General features: G+C 37.4%; 1 protein-coding gene across 2 annotated transcripts in view; it reads left to right on the top strand.

The window, feature by feature from the left end:
* The window catches only part of MAN2A1 (mannosidase alpha class 2A member 1), a 175,916-nt gene that overhangs the window by 10,301 nt on the left and 149,128 nt on the right, over positions 1 to 16,487 (top strand). Inside the window, exons 2-3 of one of the 2 annotated variants that reach the window (XM_081291425.1) lie at positions 11,096 to 11,253; positions 15,811 to 16,065. In XM_081291425.1, coding sequence (XP_081147551.1) covers positions 11,194 to 11,253; positions 15,811 to 16,065 — 315 coding nt within the window. In that variant the 5' untranslated portion in view covers positions 11,096 to 11,193. The remainder of the gene's footprint in view (positions 1 to 11,095; positions 11,254 to 15,810; positions 16,066 to 16,487) is intronic. The other variant, XM_081291424.1, reaches the window with a different exon arrangement.

Raw genomic sequence — 16,487 nt, 5'->3', positions numbered from 1 at the left:
AAAATACATTATATTATGTTGAGATAACTTCTGTCAGCAGGTCCTAAGATACAATATATATCCTTTATCTATGGGGAATGAGTTTAGGTAGTATAAATAGATAGTCCATAATTATTCTAGGTACAGAGACAATTATATGTCCTAAAAAAAATAGAAGATTATCAACACAGACCAGAGTCACTGACTAGATGATGTATAACAACATGACCTTGGTTACCTGGGGATTGTTGCTGTGCAAAAGTATATCACAGGAAATTTGGTACAGTTCTTGGATGGGATACACTGTTGACAGATTATCTCAAAGTCCTAAGTATAAGAATATAAATATACTAACAATAAGTTTTATATGGAAAACCAATGTGGTTCTTTTTTTTGTTTGTTTGTTTCAAGACTTCTGGCTCTTTTTTTTTTATTGGTTGTTCACAACACTACAAAGCTCTTGACATATCATATTTCATACATTAGATCGAAGTGGGTTATGAACCCCCAATTTTACCCAAAATGCAGATTGCAGAATCACGTCAGTTACACATCCACAATTTTACATAATGCCCTGTTAGTAATTGTTGTATTCTGCTACCTTTCCTATCCCCTACTATCCCCCCTCCCCTCCCCTCCCATCTTCTCTCTCTACCCCATCTACTGTAATTCATTTCTCTCCTTGTTTATTTTCCCATTCCCCTCACAACCTCTTATATGTAATTTTGCATAGCAATGAGGGTCTCCCTTCATTTCCATGCAATTTCCCTTTTCTCTCCCTTTCCCTCCCATCTCATGTCTCTGTTTAATGTTAATCTTTTCTTCCTGCTCTTCCTCCCTGCTCTGTTCATAGTTGCTCTCATTATATCAAAGAAGACATTTGGTATTTGTTTTTTAGGGATTGGCTAGCTTCACTAAGCATAATCTTCTCTAGTGCCATCCATTTCCCTGCAAATTCTATGATTTTGTCATTTTTTATTGCTGCATAGTACTCCATTGTGTATAGATGCCACATTTTTTTTATCCATTCATCTATTGAAGGGCATCTGGGTTGGTTCCACAGTCTAGCTATTGTGAATTGTGCTGCTATGAACATCGATGTGGCAGTATCCCCGTAGCATGCTCTTTTAAGGTGTTCAGGGAATAGTCCGAGAAGGGCAATAGCAGGGTCAAATGGTGGTTCCATTCCCATCTTTCCCAGGAATCTCCAAACTGCTTTCCAAATTGGCCGCACCAATTTGCAGTCCCACCAGCAATGTACAAGTGTACCCTTTTCTCCACATCCTCGCCAGCACTTGTTGTTGTTTGACTTCATAGTGGCTGCCAATCTTACTGGAGTGAGATGGTATCTTAGGGTGGTTTTGATTTGCATTTCTCTGACTGCTAGAGATGGTGAGCATTTTTTCATGTACTTGTTGATTGATTGTATATCCTCCTCTGAGAAGTGTCTGTTCAGGTCCTTGGCCCATTTGTTGATTGGGTTATTTGTTATCTTATTGTCTAATTTTTTTGAGTTCTTTGTATACTCTGGATATTAGGGCTCTATCTGAAGTGTGAGGAGTAAAAATTTGTTCCCAGGATGCAGGCTCCCTATTTACCTCTCTTATTGTTTCTCTTGCTGAGAAAAAACTTTTTAGTTTAAGTAAGTCCCATTTGTTGATTCTTGTTATTAACTCTTGGGCTATAGGTGTCCTATTAAGGAATTTTGAGCCCGACCCCACAATCTGTAGATCGGAGCCAACTTTTTCTTCTATCAGACGCAGAGTCTCTGATTTGATATCAAGCTCCTTGATCCATTTTGAGTTAACTTTTGTGCATGGCGAGAGAAAGGGATTCAGTTTCATTTTGTTGCATATGGATTTCCAGTTTTCCCAACACCATTTGTTGAAGATGCTATCCTTCCTCCATTGCATGCTTTTAGCCCCTTTATCAAATATAAGATAGTTGTAACTTTGTGGATTAGTCTCTGTGTCCTCTATTCTATACCATTGGTCCACCCGCCTGTTTTGGTACCAGTACCATGCTGTTTTTGTCACTATTGCTCTGTAATATAGTTTGAAATCTGGTATCACTATACCGCCTGATTCACACTTCCTGTTTAGAATTGCTTTTGCTATTCTGGGTCTTTTATTTTTCCATATGAATTTCATGATTGCTTTATCTATTTCTACAAGAAATGCCTTTGGGATTTTGATTGGCATTGCATTAAACCTATAGAGAACTTTTGGTAATATCGCCATTTTGATGATGTTAGTTCTGCCTATCCATGAACAGGGTATATTTTTCCATCTTCTAAGATCTTCTTCAATTTCTCTCTTTAGGGTTCTGTAGTTTTCATTGTATAAATCTTTCACCTCTTTTGTTAGGTTGATTCCCAAGTATTTTATTTTTTTTTGAGGATATTGTGAATGGAGTGTTTTTCCTCATTTCCGTTTCAGAAGTTTTGTCGCTGATATACAGAAATGCCTTTGATTTATGTGTGTTGATTTTATATCCTGCCACTTTGCTGAATTCATTTATTAGTTCTAGTAGTTTCTTTGTAGACCCTTTTGGGTCTGCTAGGTATAGAATCATGTCATCTGCAAATAGTGATAATTTAAGTTCTTCTTTTCCAATTTTTATGCCTTTAATTTCTTTTGTCTGTCTAATTGCTCTGGCCAGTGTTTCGAGAACTATATTGAATAGAAGTGGTGATAGAGGGCATCCCTGTCTTGTTCCAGATTTTAGAGGGAATGCCTTTAACTTTTGTCCATTCAGAATGATGCTAGCCTGAGGCTTAGCATAGATAGCTTTTACAATGTCAAGGTAAGTTTCTGTTATCCCTAGTTTTTCTAATGTTTTGAACATAAAGGGATGCTGTACTTTGTCGAATGCTTTCTCTGCGTCTATCGAGATGATCATATGGTTCTTATCTTTAAGTCTATTGATGTGGTGAATAACATTTATTGATTTCCGTATATTGAACCATCCTTGCATCCCAGGGATGAATCCTACTTGATCATGGTGCACAATTTTTTTGATGTGTTTTTGTATTCGATTTGCCAGAATTTTATTGAGGATTTTTGCATCTAGGTTCATTAGAGATATTGGTCTGTAGTTTTCTTTCTTTGAGGTGTCTTTGTCTGGTTTCGGAATCAGGGTGATGTTGGCCTTATAGAATGAATTTGGAAGATCTCCCTCTTTTTCTATTTCCTGAAATAACTTGAAAAGTATTGGTATTAATTCTTCTTTAAAGGTTTTGTAAAACTCCGCTGTATACCCATCCGGTCCTGGGCTTTTCTTGGTTGGTAGTCTTTTGATGGCTTCTTCAATTTCATCCATTGATATTGGTCTGTTCAAATTGTGTGTATCCTCCCGACTCAGTCTGGGCAAATCATATGACTTAAGAAATTTATCGATGTCTTCACTATCTTCTATTTTATTGGAATATAGGTTTTCAAAATAATTTCTAATTGTCTTCTGTATTTCTGTAGCATCTGTTGTGATATTGCCTTTTTCATCCTGTATGTTAGTAATTTGAGTTCTCTCTCTTCTTCTCTTCGTTAGCATGGCTAAAGGTCTGTCGATCTTATTTATTTTTTCAAAGAACCAACTTTTAGTTTTGTTAATTTTTTCAATAGTTTCTTTTGTTTCAATTTCATTGATTTCCGCTCTGATTTTAATTAATTCTTGCCTTCTGCTACATTTGCTGTTGTTTTGCTCTTCCTTTTCTAGGGCTTTGAGATGAAGTGTGAGCTCATTTATTTGTTGGTTTTTTTTCTTTTTTTGAGGAATGACCACCAGGCGATGAATTTTCCTCTTAAAACTGCTTTCATTGTGTCCCATAGATTCCGATATGTTGTGTTTGTATTTTCATTTATCTCTAAGAATTTTTTGATTTCCTCCTTATGTCTTCTGTAACCCATTGATCATTCAGTAACATATTGTTCATTGTCCATGTGATGTAGGATTTTTCCTTCCTTCTTTTATCATTCATTTCCAGTTTCATTCTATTATGATCTGATAAAGTGCATGGTATTATCTCTACCCCTTTATATTTACTGAGGGTTGCCCTATGGCATAATATATGATCAGATTCCCTCGGTCTGGCTATCGTGCTCACGGGAGAGCTGGGAGGGGCCCTTACGGCAGAGCTGGGAGGGGCCCTTAAGGTTTCCCCGATGTGTGGAGAGGGAAGGCTAGGGAATTACACACCTGTAGCCGCAGGTTTCAATGAAGTTATCTCCTCCGCCGCAGTCTGATGACGTCAGTTCTCTGCCATGGTGGTATCTCTTGCAAATGGCGACAGTTCGTTTCCCTTTGCCGGGCAACCAATGCTACCGGTGGGTCCTTACTGTCTCTCCCAAGTCCCGTTTCAAACCTGTGGCCACTACCTATGAAGGCTCGGTAGGCATTTACCTCCGTAGGATGAGAAGGGCTGACCAGTTGTTTCAGCAGGATGGATTAGTGCTGAGTCACAGCTGTTCGTGCAACGCTGAAGAGGTCAGAGACTTGATCTCTCTGCGCCCTCCGCCATGTTGGAATCCCCAAGACTTCTCCCAATGTGGTTCTTAAAAGTTTTTCAAAAAGAAAAAAACAGTGTTCCATAAAATAGTTTGGGAAGTGCTGAGTTAAAGAATTCAATAGTTAATTTGCTTAGTGCCACTTAATTGTAGTTATTAAATGGATTTGTAAGTAATAAAACTGCATTTTATTAAAATATTTTATAATCCAGACATTTTGCCCTACTTACAAACCCTTCTAGTAATTGTTTTTAAAAGGGTGTCTGTTTTTTAGAGTCTCACTTGCTGTAATAACTTGGTGCCTAAAGTGTTGCCTCAATAGGAGGTAATTTCTATGCAACCTTATTGGGCTGGTGCAGGTGGGGGCCATACGGTTTTAAAATAAACATGCATCTGGAAACTCACAGTGTGGAAATGGAGTTGTCTACTGGAGCCTGAAGAAAGTGCTAACAACTGGAATTCTAACCACATTTTTGGAGGAGGGTGTTGAGAGGATGGAGTGCTAATATTCCAGGTCAGGGCTGGGATCCTCCATAGTGATTCTGGCAGCTTCCCAGTGGTTGCCCAGGTGCAGTGACAAGGCCCTTGAATATCCTACCTGGGCACACTGGAAGTCCTAGTTGTTCTTCTAATCCTCATTTGGCATTCTTGTCATCTACCTGTATTTAAGTATACTCTGTTACCACCGTACCTTGTCAGGTGTGACATGAATAATGATTTGCCAGAACAAAGTATGTATTGCTTCTGTGTTTTGGTAGGGTATTTTATAATTCACTGTTCTTCATGCTCACCTGTTAAGGGCTTTTATTTTGTTGAATATAGACGTGGCTGCACAAAGACAATACCTTGGAAGAAATTTGGGCATGTTAAGCTCCCAGATCTGGAAAAAACAGTATTAGAAAACTATTTGTAACTGTGGCTTGCTGATAGAGAGTTAGGGATACATACATATCTGTGGTCCCAGCCCTGGTTCATTTTTTCTCCTTTTGAGTTTAACACTATGTGTCTTTAACTGGTGGAATTAGTGCTTGAGGGGTTATCATTCTGTCAAACCCAAAAGCCTTCATATTAAATGCCTGAGATCTGACTGGAAGGAGAATTTTTATATATGGGCGGAATTGTGGCTGACTGACCAGAGAATTCTGCAAATAACAACAGTACCCTATTGGAAATATAAAATCAAAGTTCTTATATTTATATATTTAGTTTGAATACGCTGGTTCTTAACTGGGGATGTGTGAGAATTATCTGGTGAGCCATTTAAAATTATACAAAGCAGATCTATGGAAGCATTGTTAGTAATCCCATTTGTTCCCATTGCTTGAAATTTGTATTGGCACTGATCACTCAAGTTCGTATTTTCAGCTTTGATTTCTCGCTTAAGTTCCAGACTTACATGTCTAAAATTGACACCACCATTCAGATATCTGATAGCTCAGAACATATTTTCCCCTCTATCTGTTCCTTCCCCAGTATTCCCTGTTTCTCTAAAATGCCACTCATTTTCATCCCAGTTGCCACAGCAAAAAACTAAGGCCAATTTCTTTCTTTCTTGCCCCTTTTGCTAGTCTATTCATCTTGTCACATCCTGTCCTGTTCCTCTACCTCCATTGCCCTGGTCCAAGTCACCATGGCTTTTTCCTGGAAAATGACTGTCATTTCTTTATCTCTTCTTTGCCCTACCAAAGTCCGAGAGTGGCTTTAAAACACTTTATTCATTGACTTTAAAACTCTGTTTCAGATGAAAGAGTTGATGTTTCTTTGACCAAGTTATGCCTCTGGGAAACAGCTTATGAAGTTTATGGTCTTTCCTTCCATTTCTCCATTGTGGGGGTTTGTAGGGTTTGTAGCTACTCAGGCTCACAATTCCCTTTCTTTTTTCTTTATTTCTCCTCCTTCTCCTCCTCCTCCTCCTCCTCCTCCTTCTTCTTTAATTTGTTCTAATTAGTTATTCATGAAAATAGAATGCATTTTTTTTGGTGATGCTGGGAATCGAACCCAGAGCCTTGTGCATTTGAGGCAGGCACTCTACCAAGTGAGCTGTATCCCCAATCCCAGGAGAATGCATTTTGATGCATTGTACACAAATGGAACACAACTTCTCCTTCCTCTGGCTGTACATGGTGCAGAGTCACACCAGTAGTGTAATCATACATGTATATAGGGTAATAATGTCCATCTCATTCCACTGTCCTTCTCACCCTTACCCCCTCTCCTCCCCTCAGCACAATTCAAAGTTACTTCATTCTTCCCTATGCCTTCCCCACACTTCTTTATGGATGAGCAGCATTTGCTTATCAGAGAAAACAGTCAGCCTTTGTTTTTTTGGGGTGGGTTTGCTTATTTTTTGCTTAGCATGATTTTCTCCAGCTCTATCCATTTACCTGCGAATGCCATAGTTTCATTCTTCTTTAAGGCTGAGTAATATTTCATTTTGTATATGTACCACATTTTCTTTATCCATTAATCTGTTGAAGGGCATCTAGGTTGGTTCCATAGTTTAGCTATTGTGAATTGAGCTTCTGTAAACACTGATATGGCTATGTTACCATATTATGCTGATTTTAAGTCCTTTATGTTTAAACCGAGGAGTGGGATAACTAAGTCAAATGGTGGTTCCATTCCAGGTTTGCTGAGGAATCTCCATACTGCTTTCCATAGTGGTGGTACCAACTTGCAGTGCCATGAGCAATGTATGGATGTACCTTTCCCCCCACATCCTTGCTAACACTTATTATTGCTTGTGTTTTTGCAATTCCTATTAAAATCCAAATGACATTATTCATAGAAATAGAAAAATCAATCATGAAATTCATTTGGAAAAATAAGAGACCCAAAGCAGTTCTTAGCAAGAAGAGTGAAGCAGGAGGCATCACAGTACCAGGCCCTTAAACTATACTACAGAGCAATAGTAACAGAAATGGCATGGTATTGGCATCAAAATACACATGTAGACCAATGGTAAAGAATAGAAGACACAGAGACAAACCCACATAATACATTGATCTCATACTAGACAAAGGAGCCAAAAATGTACATTGTAGAAAAGATAGCCTATTCAACTAATGGTGCTGAGAAAACTGGAAATCCATATGTAGCAAAATGAAATTAAATCTTTATCTCTCACCTTGCATAAAAAGCTCAAGGTAGATCAAAGACTTAGGACTAGAACAGAGACTCTTTGCCTAATTAAAAAAAAAAAGTAGGCACAAATCTTAATCATGTTGGCTTAGTATCTGATTTCCTTAACAAAACTCTTAAAGTGCAAGAAGTAAAATCAAGAATCAATAAATGAGATGGATTCAAACTAAAAAGCTTCTTCTCAGCAAAGGAAACAATCAATACTATGATGAGAGAGCCTACAGAATGCTAGAAAATCTTTACCACATGCACCTCAGATAGAGCACTAATCTCCAGGATATGTAAAGAACTCAAAAAACTTAACACCAAAAAAAAAAAAAAAAAAAAAAAACCAAAAACAAAACAAAACAAACAAAAAAAAAACTAATCAATAAATAGGCTAAGGAACTAAACAGACTCTTCACAGAAGAAGAAATACAATCAATCAGTAAAATGAAAAGATGTCCATCATCTCTAGCAATTAGAGAAATGCAAATCAAAACTTCAGTTCTTTTGATGGGGATTTGGGTAGACTTTCTCTAACAGACTGCAAGTGTAAGGATCCTTTCTAAGCTTTATTTATGTAGGGCCAAATTTTTACCAGCGTTATATTGCTTTGGTAGCCACCACAAACTTAGTGGCTTAAAACAAGAAAAATGTATTATCTTACAGGTCTAGTGGACAGAAGTCTGATAGGCCCTACTGGACCAATCAGGATGTCTGCCAAGCTGTGTTCCTTTCTGGAGGCTCTAGGGGAGAATCTGTTCTTTGCCTTTCCCAGCTTCTAGAAGCTAAATGTATTCTTTGGCTCAAGGCCCCCTCCCAACAATAGAATCACTCAGACCTCTACTGTCCTTACTTCTCCTTCGTTGGCCTGACTGTCCTCTCTCTTTTTATTCCCCTTTATAAGGACCCTTGTGATTAATATTGGTCTAACTGAGTATTCTAGAATGATCTCACCATCTCAAAATCTTAATTACATTAGCAAAATTTCTTTTATCATGTAGGATAATGTATTTGTAGACTTCAGGGATTAGGACCTTTATTTTTTTAGTTGTAGTCAGACAGCATGTCTTTATTTTGTTTATTTTTGTGTGGTGCTAAGGATCAAACCCAGTGCCTCATATGTGCTAAGCACGAGCTCTACCCTGAGCTATAGCCCCAACCCCCAGGACTCAGACATTTTTGATTAATCATTATTCTGCTTACTTTAGCAGACACTATTCAAACTAATGTTCATATGCTGACTTAATCCTCATAACAACTATGAGTTAGGTGTTATTAATTATCTCCATTTTATAGATGAGGAAATTGAGGTATGGAGAAGTTACGAAACCTGCCCAATGTTGCATGGCCATTTGATATGGAGCCAGAATTCAAATGTAGCTTGACTTTAAAGTTTGGTTTTAATTTTATTTCTATAGTCGCATGCTGTATCTGTCAAAGTAATTTTTAGAAAGCCATACTTTTATTATAGTAGCAGCAGCCATAATCATACCTTTTGCAGTGATTAGTTGATGGCAGTTTCTGAACTAACTTCTTTCACAATCATTCCAAGGCATAGAATCTGCATTTTGTCTATAAGGAAACCGAGGCCCAGAAAAGTTACTTCCTTAAGGTAGTAAGTGCCAAAGGATTGGAATTCAAATAACTGAATATACTTAACTATTGAACTAACCTCCCTTTATCTTTATCTGGTGAAGAAGGGCATTAAATATAAAAGTAATCATTATTTGCTGTTACATTATTAGGAACATTTGATGACAGAATCAAGAGTTAAGACAGAATCACATCTTGATGGGATAGAGTGATATCCTGAGTCTAACAGAATTAGATTGAAGGGGAAAAATGCATGAATGAAAGGTGAGATTGATCAGGAATTTCAGATACATATACATTGGGGAAAAGTTTTGCGTCTTTTGCTACCATTGATGACATTATAAACAATAATATTTTATCTAAAGTTCTCTAAACTAGAAATTTGATTTGATTGAGTACAGATCTTATTACCATGGTAATAAACATTCTAAAATTATTTTGATATTCTTTTTCCAAAGTGCCTGTGCTGCCCACATCAGTTGAAAAACCATAACTTCTTAAACTGTGGTTAGTGAAAATAATTTTTGGTTGGACCATAAAGAATTCATAATCTTTGCCCTAGAAAGGGAGCCATACATTCTACCCTGCTCACGAGGTCATAATTATCATGCTGTGACCAAACGTAGGTCAGGTTCTGTGTCATTTCCCAGACAATCCATGAAGGCCATCCTGTTTCTTAGGACTTTCCTTCCTGTGTTCTTCTTATCTTTTTGGGTAAGAAATGAATGTGATACAATGAAGATTTTTTTCAAAAAATTTTTTTTTTTTTTAAATTAAGTGTTGTTTTTTTATTTGAATTTTTTTGGGCGTGAGGTTAACATTTAGTCCTTTGCACACTGTTTTTGTCTCATCTTCTTCCTCTTTCTTTTTCTTTCTCCTCATGCAAATATTTGAGATCCTTCTATGTACCAGGCATTGTGCTGGGAATCAGAGTGCCAGGAAGAGCAAAATCGCTATGGTGTCTTTTCTCAATATACAGGTCCACGTAGTAATGAAAAAGTGGAAGCAATACATGAATTAAGTGGATAATTGTAATATTCTGTGGAGGAAAATAGTATCAAGTTGAGATAGAGAATAACTTGAGGATGGCTGAGAAGGCTATACAGAAGTGAACTGGGTGAGAGCTGAAGCATTGTATATACAAAAGACATGTTCAAGGTACAGAGATGTGGGGAGGAGCTGACTTGGAACTGGGACACTATCAGCGAGAAGATGAGAAAGGAAGTGGTTGCACCTTCTTATTGAATGTGGTATACCAGAATGAGTGTATGTGTTTGCCTGTAGGTGTTTTACTGTTCTAAGTACAACAAGAAACAAGCACTGCCTGCTAAGAAAGGTATTGCAAGTTGAATAAGGGCATGGATGAAGGATATAGCATGTAAATGGGAAATCAGGTGGGAGGCTTCTGCACTAGGCCAGGGGAGACTATTGGCGACTTGAAAGCAGGCTGATAGGAGTCCAGAAGGAAAGAGGTTGACTGACTCAATGAGTTATTTTAGAGGCAGGATAGAAAGAGCTTATAGGTAGTTTGAGTGTGTGAGCATTATAAGGAAGGAGGAGGAAAACAATTATCACACCAAGATTTTGAGGGTGTCCAACCAAGTGAAGATTAAAGGCACTTAAGGAGACTTGAGGTCTGAAGTGGCTTGTGGTGAAGGTGTTTTGGATTTCACTTTGAAGCCCAAATAGAGATGTCAGGTAGGCGTTTGAATATATGAATCTGTTTTTAGAGAAGAGATTTCAGCAGGAGATATAAATATGGGAGACATCATTACAACCAGGAAATTTAAATCATGGAACGGATGAGATCATGTCAGGCAGTGTGGAGAGGTAACAGGGCTTAGGAGCTAACCTTGAGTTCTCTAACATCCACCTTCCCTGGAATCCTCCTCCAGATACCCCTGGAGGGAGAGAAGGAGCCAACTAAGGAGACTGATAAATTGTGACCCAGATGGAAACTAAGAACATGTTGTCCTGGGAGTGAGTGAAGAAAATGTTTCCAGGAAGAAGGAGTGTTTTACTGTGCTGCGTGCTCCTTGAGATGATAAGTAAGGTCAGCGCACAGTATTCTTCACCAGGCTTGAAATGTGGGAGGCTTTGGGGACTTTATGAGGGCTTTTTTGGTAGATAGACAGGCACAGATTGAACTGGGCACGTAGAATGCATGGGTGTTTATTGGAAGAAGGGATTACTTGTAGAGATTCTTGATAATCCCTGTACATTGTGAAGGATAGGGTATTTATATATACACACAAACATACGCATGTGCTTGCATATGTATATACCGAGAGAAGGTGAAAGAGAGGATTTATTGAGAGAATTTGTTCATTTAGTTATGGAGGCTAACAAGTCCCATGATAGGCTTTCTGCAAATTTGAGAACTAGACAACCTGGTAGTGTGGCTCATTCCCTGTCCATGAGCTCTGATCCTTGGGAAGCTGGGTGTAACTCTCAGACTGAGACCCAAGGCTCAGAGTCTGGGGGGGTTGCTTGTGTGAATCTTAGATTCCAAAGGAGAACCTGGAGTTCTAGCATTCCAAGGCCAGAGGACCGGCTGGAAGGGGTGCCCTTTATGTGTTTGTTCTGTCCAAGCTCCCAGCTGATAAGGAGGTATCTGCCCACATTGAGGGCTGACACTCAGTCTAATGGCTCACATATCAACCTTCCCTGGTCCTCCTCCAGATCCCCTTGGGGCAGCCCAATCATTCCAATTAGTGCTAAGAAACTGGGTTTCCCTTTTAGCAGGAGAGAGGGGGGGTCTCCTTGCTGAAGCATTGAGAAAAATTAATGCTTTAGCAGCTATCTGGATTCTTTAGTTCAGTCAAGTTGACACCAAAAATCCCATGAGTTAAGGAAGCAGAGGAGTTTGATTGACTTTTCAAAATTTAAATAGGCTCTAATATTATACAAGAATATTAAGAATATAGAGGTATATAGATACATGGAATATAAGAATATTTAGAATATAAACTATAGACATTAAGAATATAAGAATACAGAATTGGAGATATTTGACTATTTTTGGCTTAAGAGAATGTCAGTTTCATGTAGTTTCATATAATAGAACATGTTAAACTACTGAGAATGAATTGCTTTTAAAAGGAGAGTTTTGATGGAGCTGTATTGAGGGGGTTTAACTAAAAGAACAAAGTCTTTGAGCAGTTGAGAGGGATGGGATTGGAAGTCAGCAGAAGCTGGGGAGAGAGGAAGACACACATTTTTTTCAGTAGTAAGGAGGAGGGGAAGCTGTGAACATTCAGCAGTGCTTGAGTGATCAAGGTCACTTCAGTTCCCAGCAGCTAGTGTCCTCCCTGGGGCAAATAATTACGTAATAAGCTTAGATTTAGCTGTTGATAACAGTCATTGGTTTTGTTCATAGGACTGAGTGGGTGCTGTTCCTATTCTACTTCATAGTAGTCTCTAAATTTGCTCTCTCAAATGTCTTTGATATCTGATTTTTTTTTTTTGCTGCGTTTTTTTCTCTTTCATCAGCAGCAGAGAAAATCAAATATGACCTCCTTCTCCACTCCTCAGCAGTGCAGCCCTGGTGGCCTCCCTATAGAACTGATTAGCAAATCAAAGAATAAAGTGTTTTTTTTTTTAAGTGACTTTCTTACCCTACAGAAAATTGTTTTTTTATTCAATATTACTATCAGTATTCTTTGACTTATTAGCATAATTGAAACATTATGATTTCTATTTCTTTAATGCAGACTGTATACGTATCTTTTTTAGGTCACCACTCCTCTCTTACATATATGCAGTTTGCTTGATGTGTATGTCAAGAATTTTGGCTGTTTGAAGGGAGACTTTATTCCACTGTAATAATAGTTTTAAAAATAATTTTTATTAGACCATTATGCTTATATATCCTCAGGCTACAGTTTTCTCCCTGCATTTAATTTACCATATAATCCTAGGTACTGATCATTAATTGTGTTTTTAGAGCTACAATGAGATTGAAAGTTGTCTTTAATGCATGAAGGATCTTTCCTCATGAAGCATCTCTTATAATGTTTATTTTGAATGATACTTTTATTTATTGATTATGGGACCAAGGCCATTCCTGGGAAGGGCTCTCTTCTTTTTCAGTGTGTATTTGTTGAACTATAGACAGCTTTGCTGTATAAATGGGCCCCAAGTGATCTTTTTGTTAAAGCACAGAAAGTTCTGCCCATGTATTAAAATTTTAATAATGTAATACCATAAGCATAAGATAAACATGGCATCTTTAAAAGCTCTGAGATCATGGCATTTTAGTCATATGACAATTTTTCACCAATAGCAGAGAAAATTAAATATGCTCTAGATTAAGCTAAAGTCTTATTTTATAGAAGTCAATAGCTTTATTGAAGGTGAGACAAATCAACAAGTTGTAATTCTACTTTGAATAAAAAGAACTTGATTTTCTATTATCTGCTACACTCGAAATTGTAACACTGAAATGTATTTGTCTTCAGCATTGGAAGTATTCAACAGAATCTATCAGAAGTGACTTAAAAAGGCCACAGTTCATGATATTGTGGTAGAGTGAAGAAAAGTTTTCCCTTTGTTTTTGTCACCCTTTGTAACCTGTCTGTTTAGAAAGAGATGTACAGGTTAGTTGACTGTGTACTTTACTCCTAAATATTTTTGCTTTGGTTGAACTTTAGGTTATGCCAGAGAACATCTTTTGGTCTTTTCATGGAGAACCATTCATAAGCAACAGTGATGTGTGCTCCTGGAGAAGGTTTTGAGTATGATACTGCTTAACAACTTTGCTTACCTGGAATCCACATGGTTCAGCTAGCTTTTCTGTTTGATGGCTGAACTGGTGTTGCACTGATCACTCGTTGCCTTTGCTATGCCATTTCTAGATGTAAACTGATGTGTATTCTCTTTCTTGCTTGTCACTAAGGGAAATGGGCCTTGTTTTGCAGGAAGAGATCTGTGCTAAAACCTTGTACTTCCCTCATGTCTCTGTATATGCCAGTGAAGAGGCTTCAGAGTTCTACTCTGTGTTGACATGCTACTTCACTCCAGAATGACAGCTGCTTTCAAGGATGAGTTTTGATTGTGTAGGGGGCTGTTTCTGTGGAGAGATCTGTGAGAATGTCTTTTGGGTCTGTGGGAGCACTGTGCAGTCTTGTGTCCTATACCTGTCTATAAACAGGGCTTTGGTCATTCATCCTCTACGTCATGTCCCCTCTTCCTAAGGTAATTTTCTGCCTCTTGGCTATTTTTTCTTATTCCAAAATTTCTGTTCTAGTTTCTTCAGATTTCCGACCATTCTAGCATAGTTTGCTGAAATAACTGGCCTTCTCTTGGTAGATCTCAGTGTGTTGCCTTCTCTTCTGCTTTTTGAACTGACCAGTAACCTGTGAGTATAACTCTGATATTTCTCATCCCACCTTAGCATTACAAAATCAACAAATACTCATAGCAGGTTAAAAAAGAATATAAATATATCTAGTTTTTAACTCTCTTGATTTATTTTTCCATGTTTTCCCAGAAGTATAGCATGTCATACACACAATTTTTTCATACATACTATTTAAAAAAAACTTTCTCTATACTTCATTTTCTGAAAATACCTCTCCTTCTATTTCTATTTTTAAAAATTTGTATATCTAAATTTTAGTGGCTGCAAGACTGTTCTATGATATAGATCTACCATTTGACAAGTCCCCTTGTTTTGAATATTTAGGTGTTTTCTTTTTTTTTTTTTTCCTCCTTCTTTTCTTTCTACTGCCATTATTTCCTGGTGATGGATGTCTGGAGTTGTTTGGTCACCATGATGATGTTACTTTTTTAAACCTAAATTTGAGCTTTTTGGGATATGGGGTTTGGATCTTGCTTACAGTGTCACTGTGTATTTATAGACTAGGGCATGAATCTTAAGCTTATCTGTCTTCCCAGAATGTTGCATTATGCCTGACATAGTGGGTGTTTGCTAAAGAATTGTTGCATTCCAGAAATATGAGGGCCATTTAACAAATAAATGAGTATCTACTGTATATTTGGAATCTAGGATATAGGGTTGAATAGGACAAAGATTGTCCTTGCTTTTATAAGCTGAGGTATTACTAAAAAGCAGTCTGAGTTACTGACAGTATGGTTCCTTGGAGGATGTTCTTGTTTGTGGTTAATTGAGAGCTGATGAACTGATTTCATTGTCCACTAGTATTAACTAGTTGAGATGAAATATCTTTCAGGTTCATATTTTGTAAACTTTGTAAATAACTCATATTAGTTACACTGAAATTTAAAATTTTATACCTGAATATGATATGCTGTTTTACTTAGTGATTCCAGAGACCCAGGGATCTTTTAGGACTGAGTTTTGGGAGAGTAGAAAATATACCTCAAAGTATTTTTGGACCCTCTGTTGCATTAAAATATGATTAAACAAAGATTTTAGCTATGAAAAAAAATTTTGCTGTAAATTGTTGTTTTATTCATGCCAGCTTTTCATGCTTTCTGTGATTCCACTTATAAAAGTGGAAAGTAAAGGGTGAGTGGTGAGTGGCTACCCCAAAGGGCAGCCAAATATTTTTTTTTAAAGAAATAATGTGCCTAAGCAGAGCTATATTAGTGTTTTATATAGATGCCTTTCTCTTTTATATTTTAGGCCCAGCTCTCGGTGTTACAAGAAAAAATAGACCATTTGGAACGTTTGCTGGCTGAGAATAATGAGATCATCTCAAATATTAGAGACTCGGTCATCAATTTGAGTGAATCTGTGGATGATGATTCGAAAGATTCTCAAGGCAATTTCAGCCAAGGTGCTGGATCACAACTTCAGCAATCAGAGTTGTACATTCAGGTTGACCCTAGTGACTGTCTGTCTCTGTCACAAACTGGAAGTCTGCAACCAGATGTGCAGGTAATATAGACATTCATTAATAATCATGAAACATTTTTTGTTTTGCTTTTAGGTTTTCTCTGGTGTCTGTTCTTACTGGTAAGTTGTTTAAACTCTGGATTCCAGTTTCTATATTTTGCAGAAGGATTTGATTTGTCATATCACTATTTTTTTTTTAGTGATAAAATTTTGGAATTTTGTGTCACTCCTGTTTTCTTGTGAAAATGGCCTATTTGTTTATTTTTCTATTCTTATTTCTTATAATGGTTGAAACCATTGGAGATTTAATTTTACCCAAAGAGATTTTCTTCATTCCTTTAGAAAACATAATAGAAGCCCAGCCTTTACTGTATGTCTGTTTTCATACAGTGTAGGATTAGGTATTTTTACAGTGGAAGAGCATTCTAGAGCTGTGCTTTCCAGTATGGAAGCTGTCATCACAT

This window comes from Spermophilus citellus (genome assembly GCF_964194105.1).
Source record: "Spermophilus citellus genome assembly, chromosome: 1".
Lineage (NCBI taxonomy): Eukaryota > Metazoa > Chordata > Mammalia > Rodentia > Sciuridae > Spermophilus > Spermophilus citellus.
This window is presented reverse-complemented; position numbering and strand designations above follow the sequence as displayed.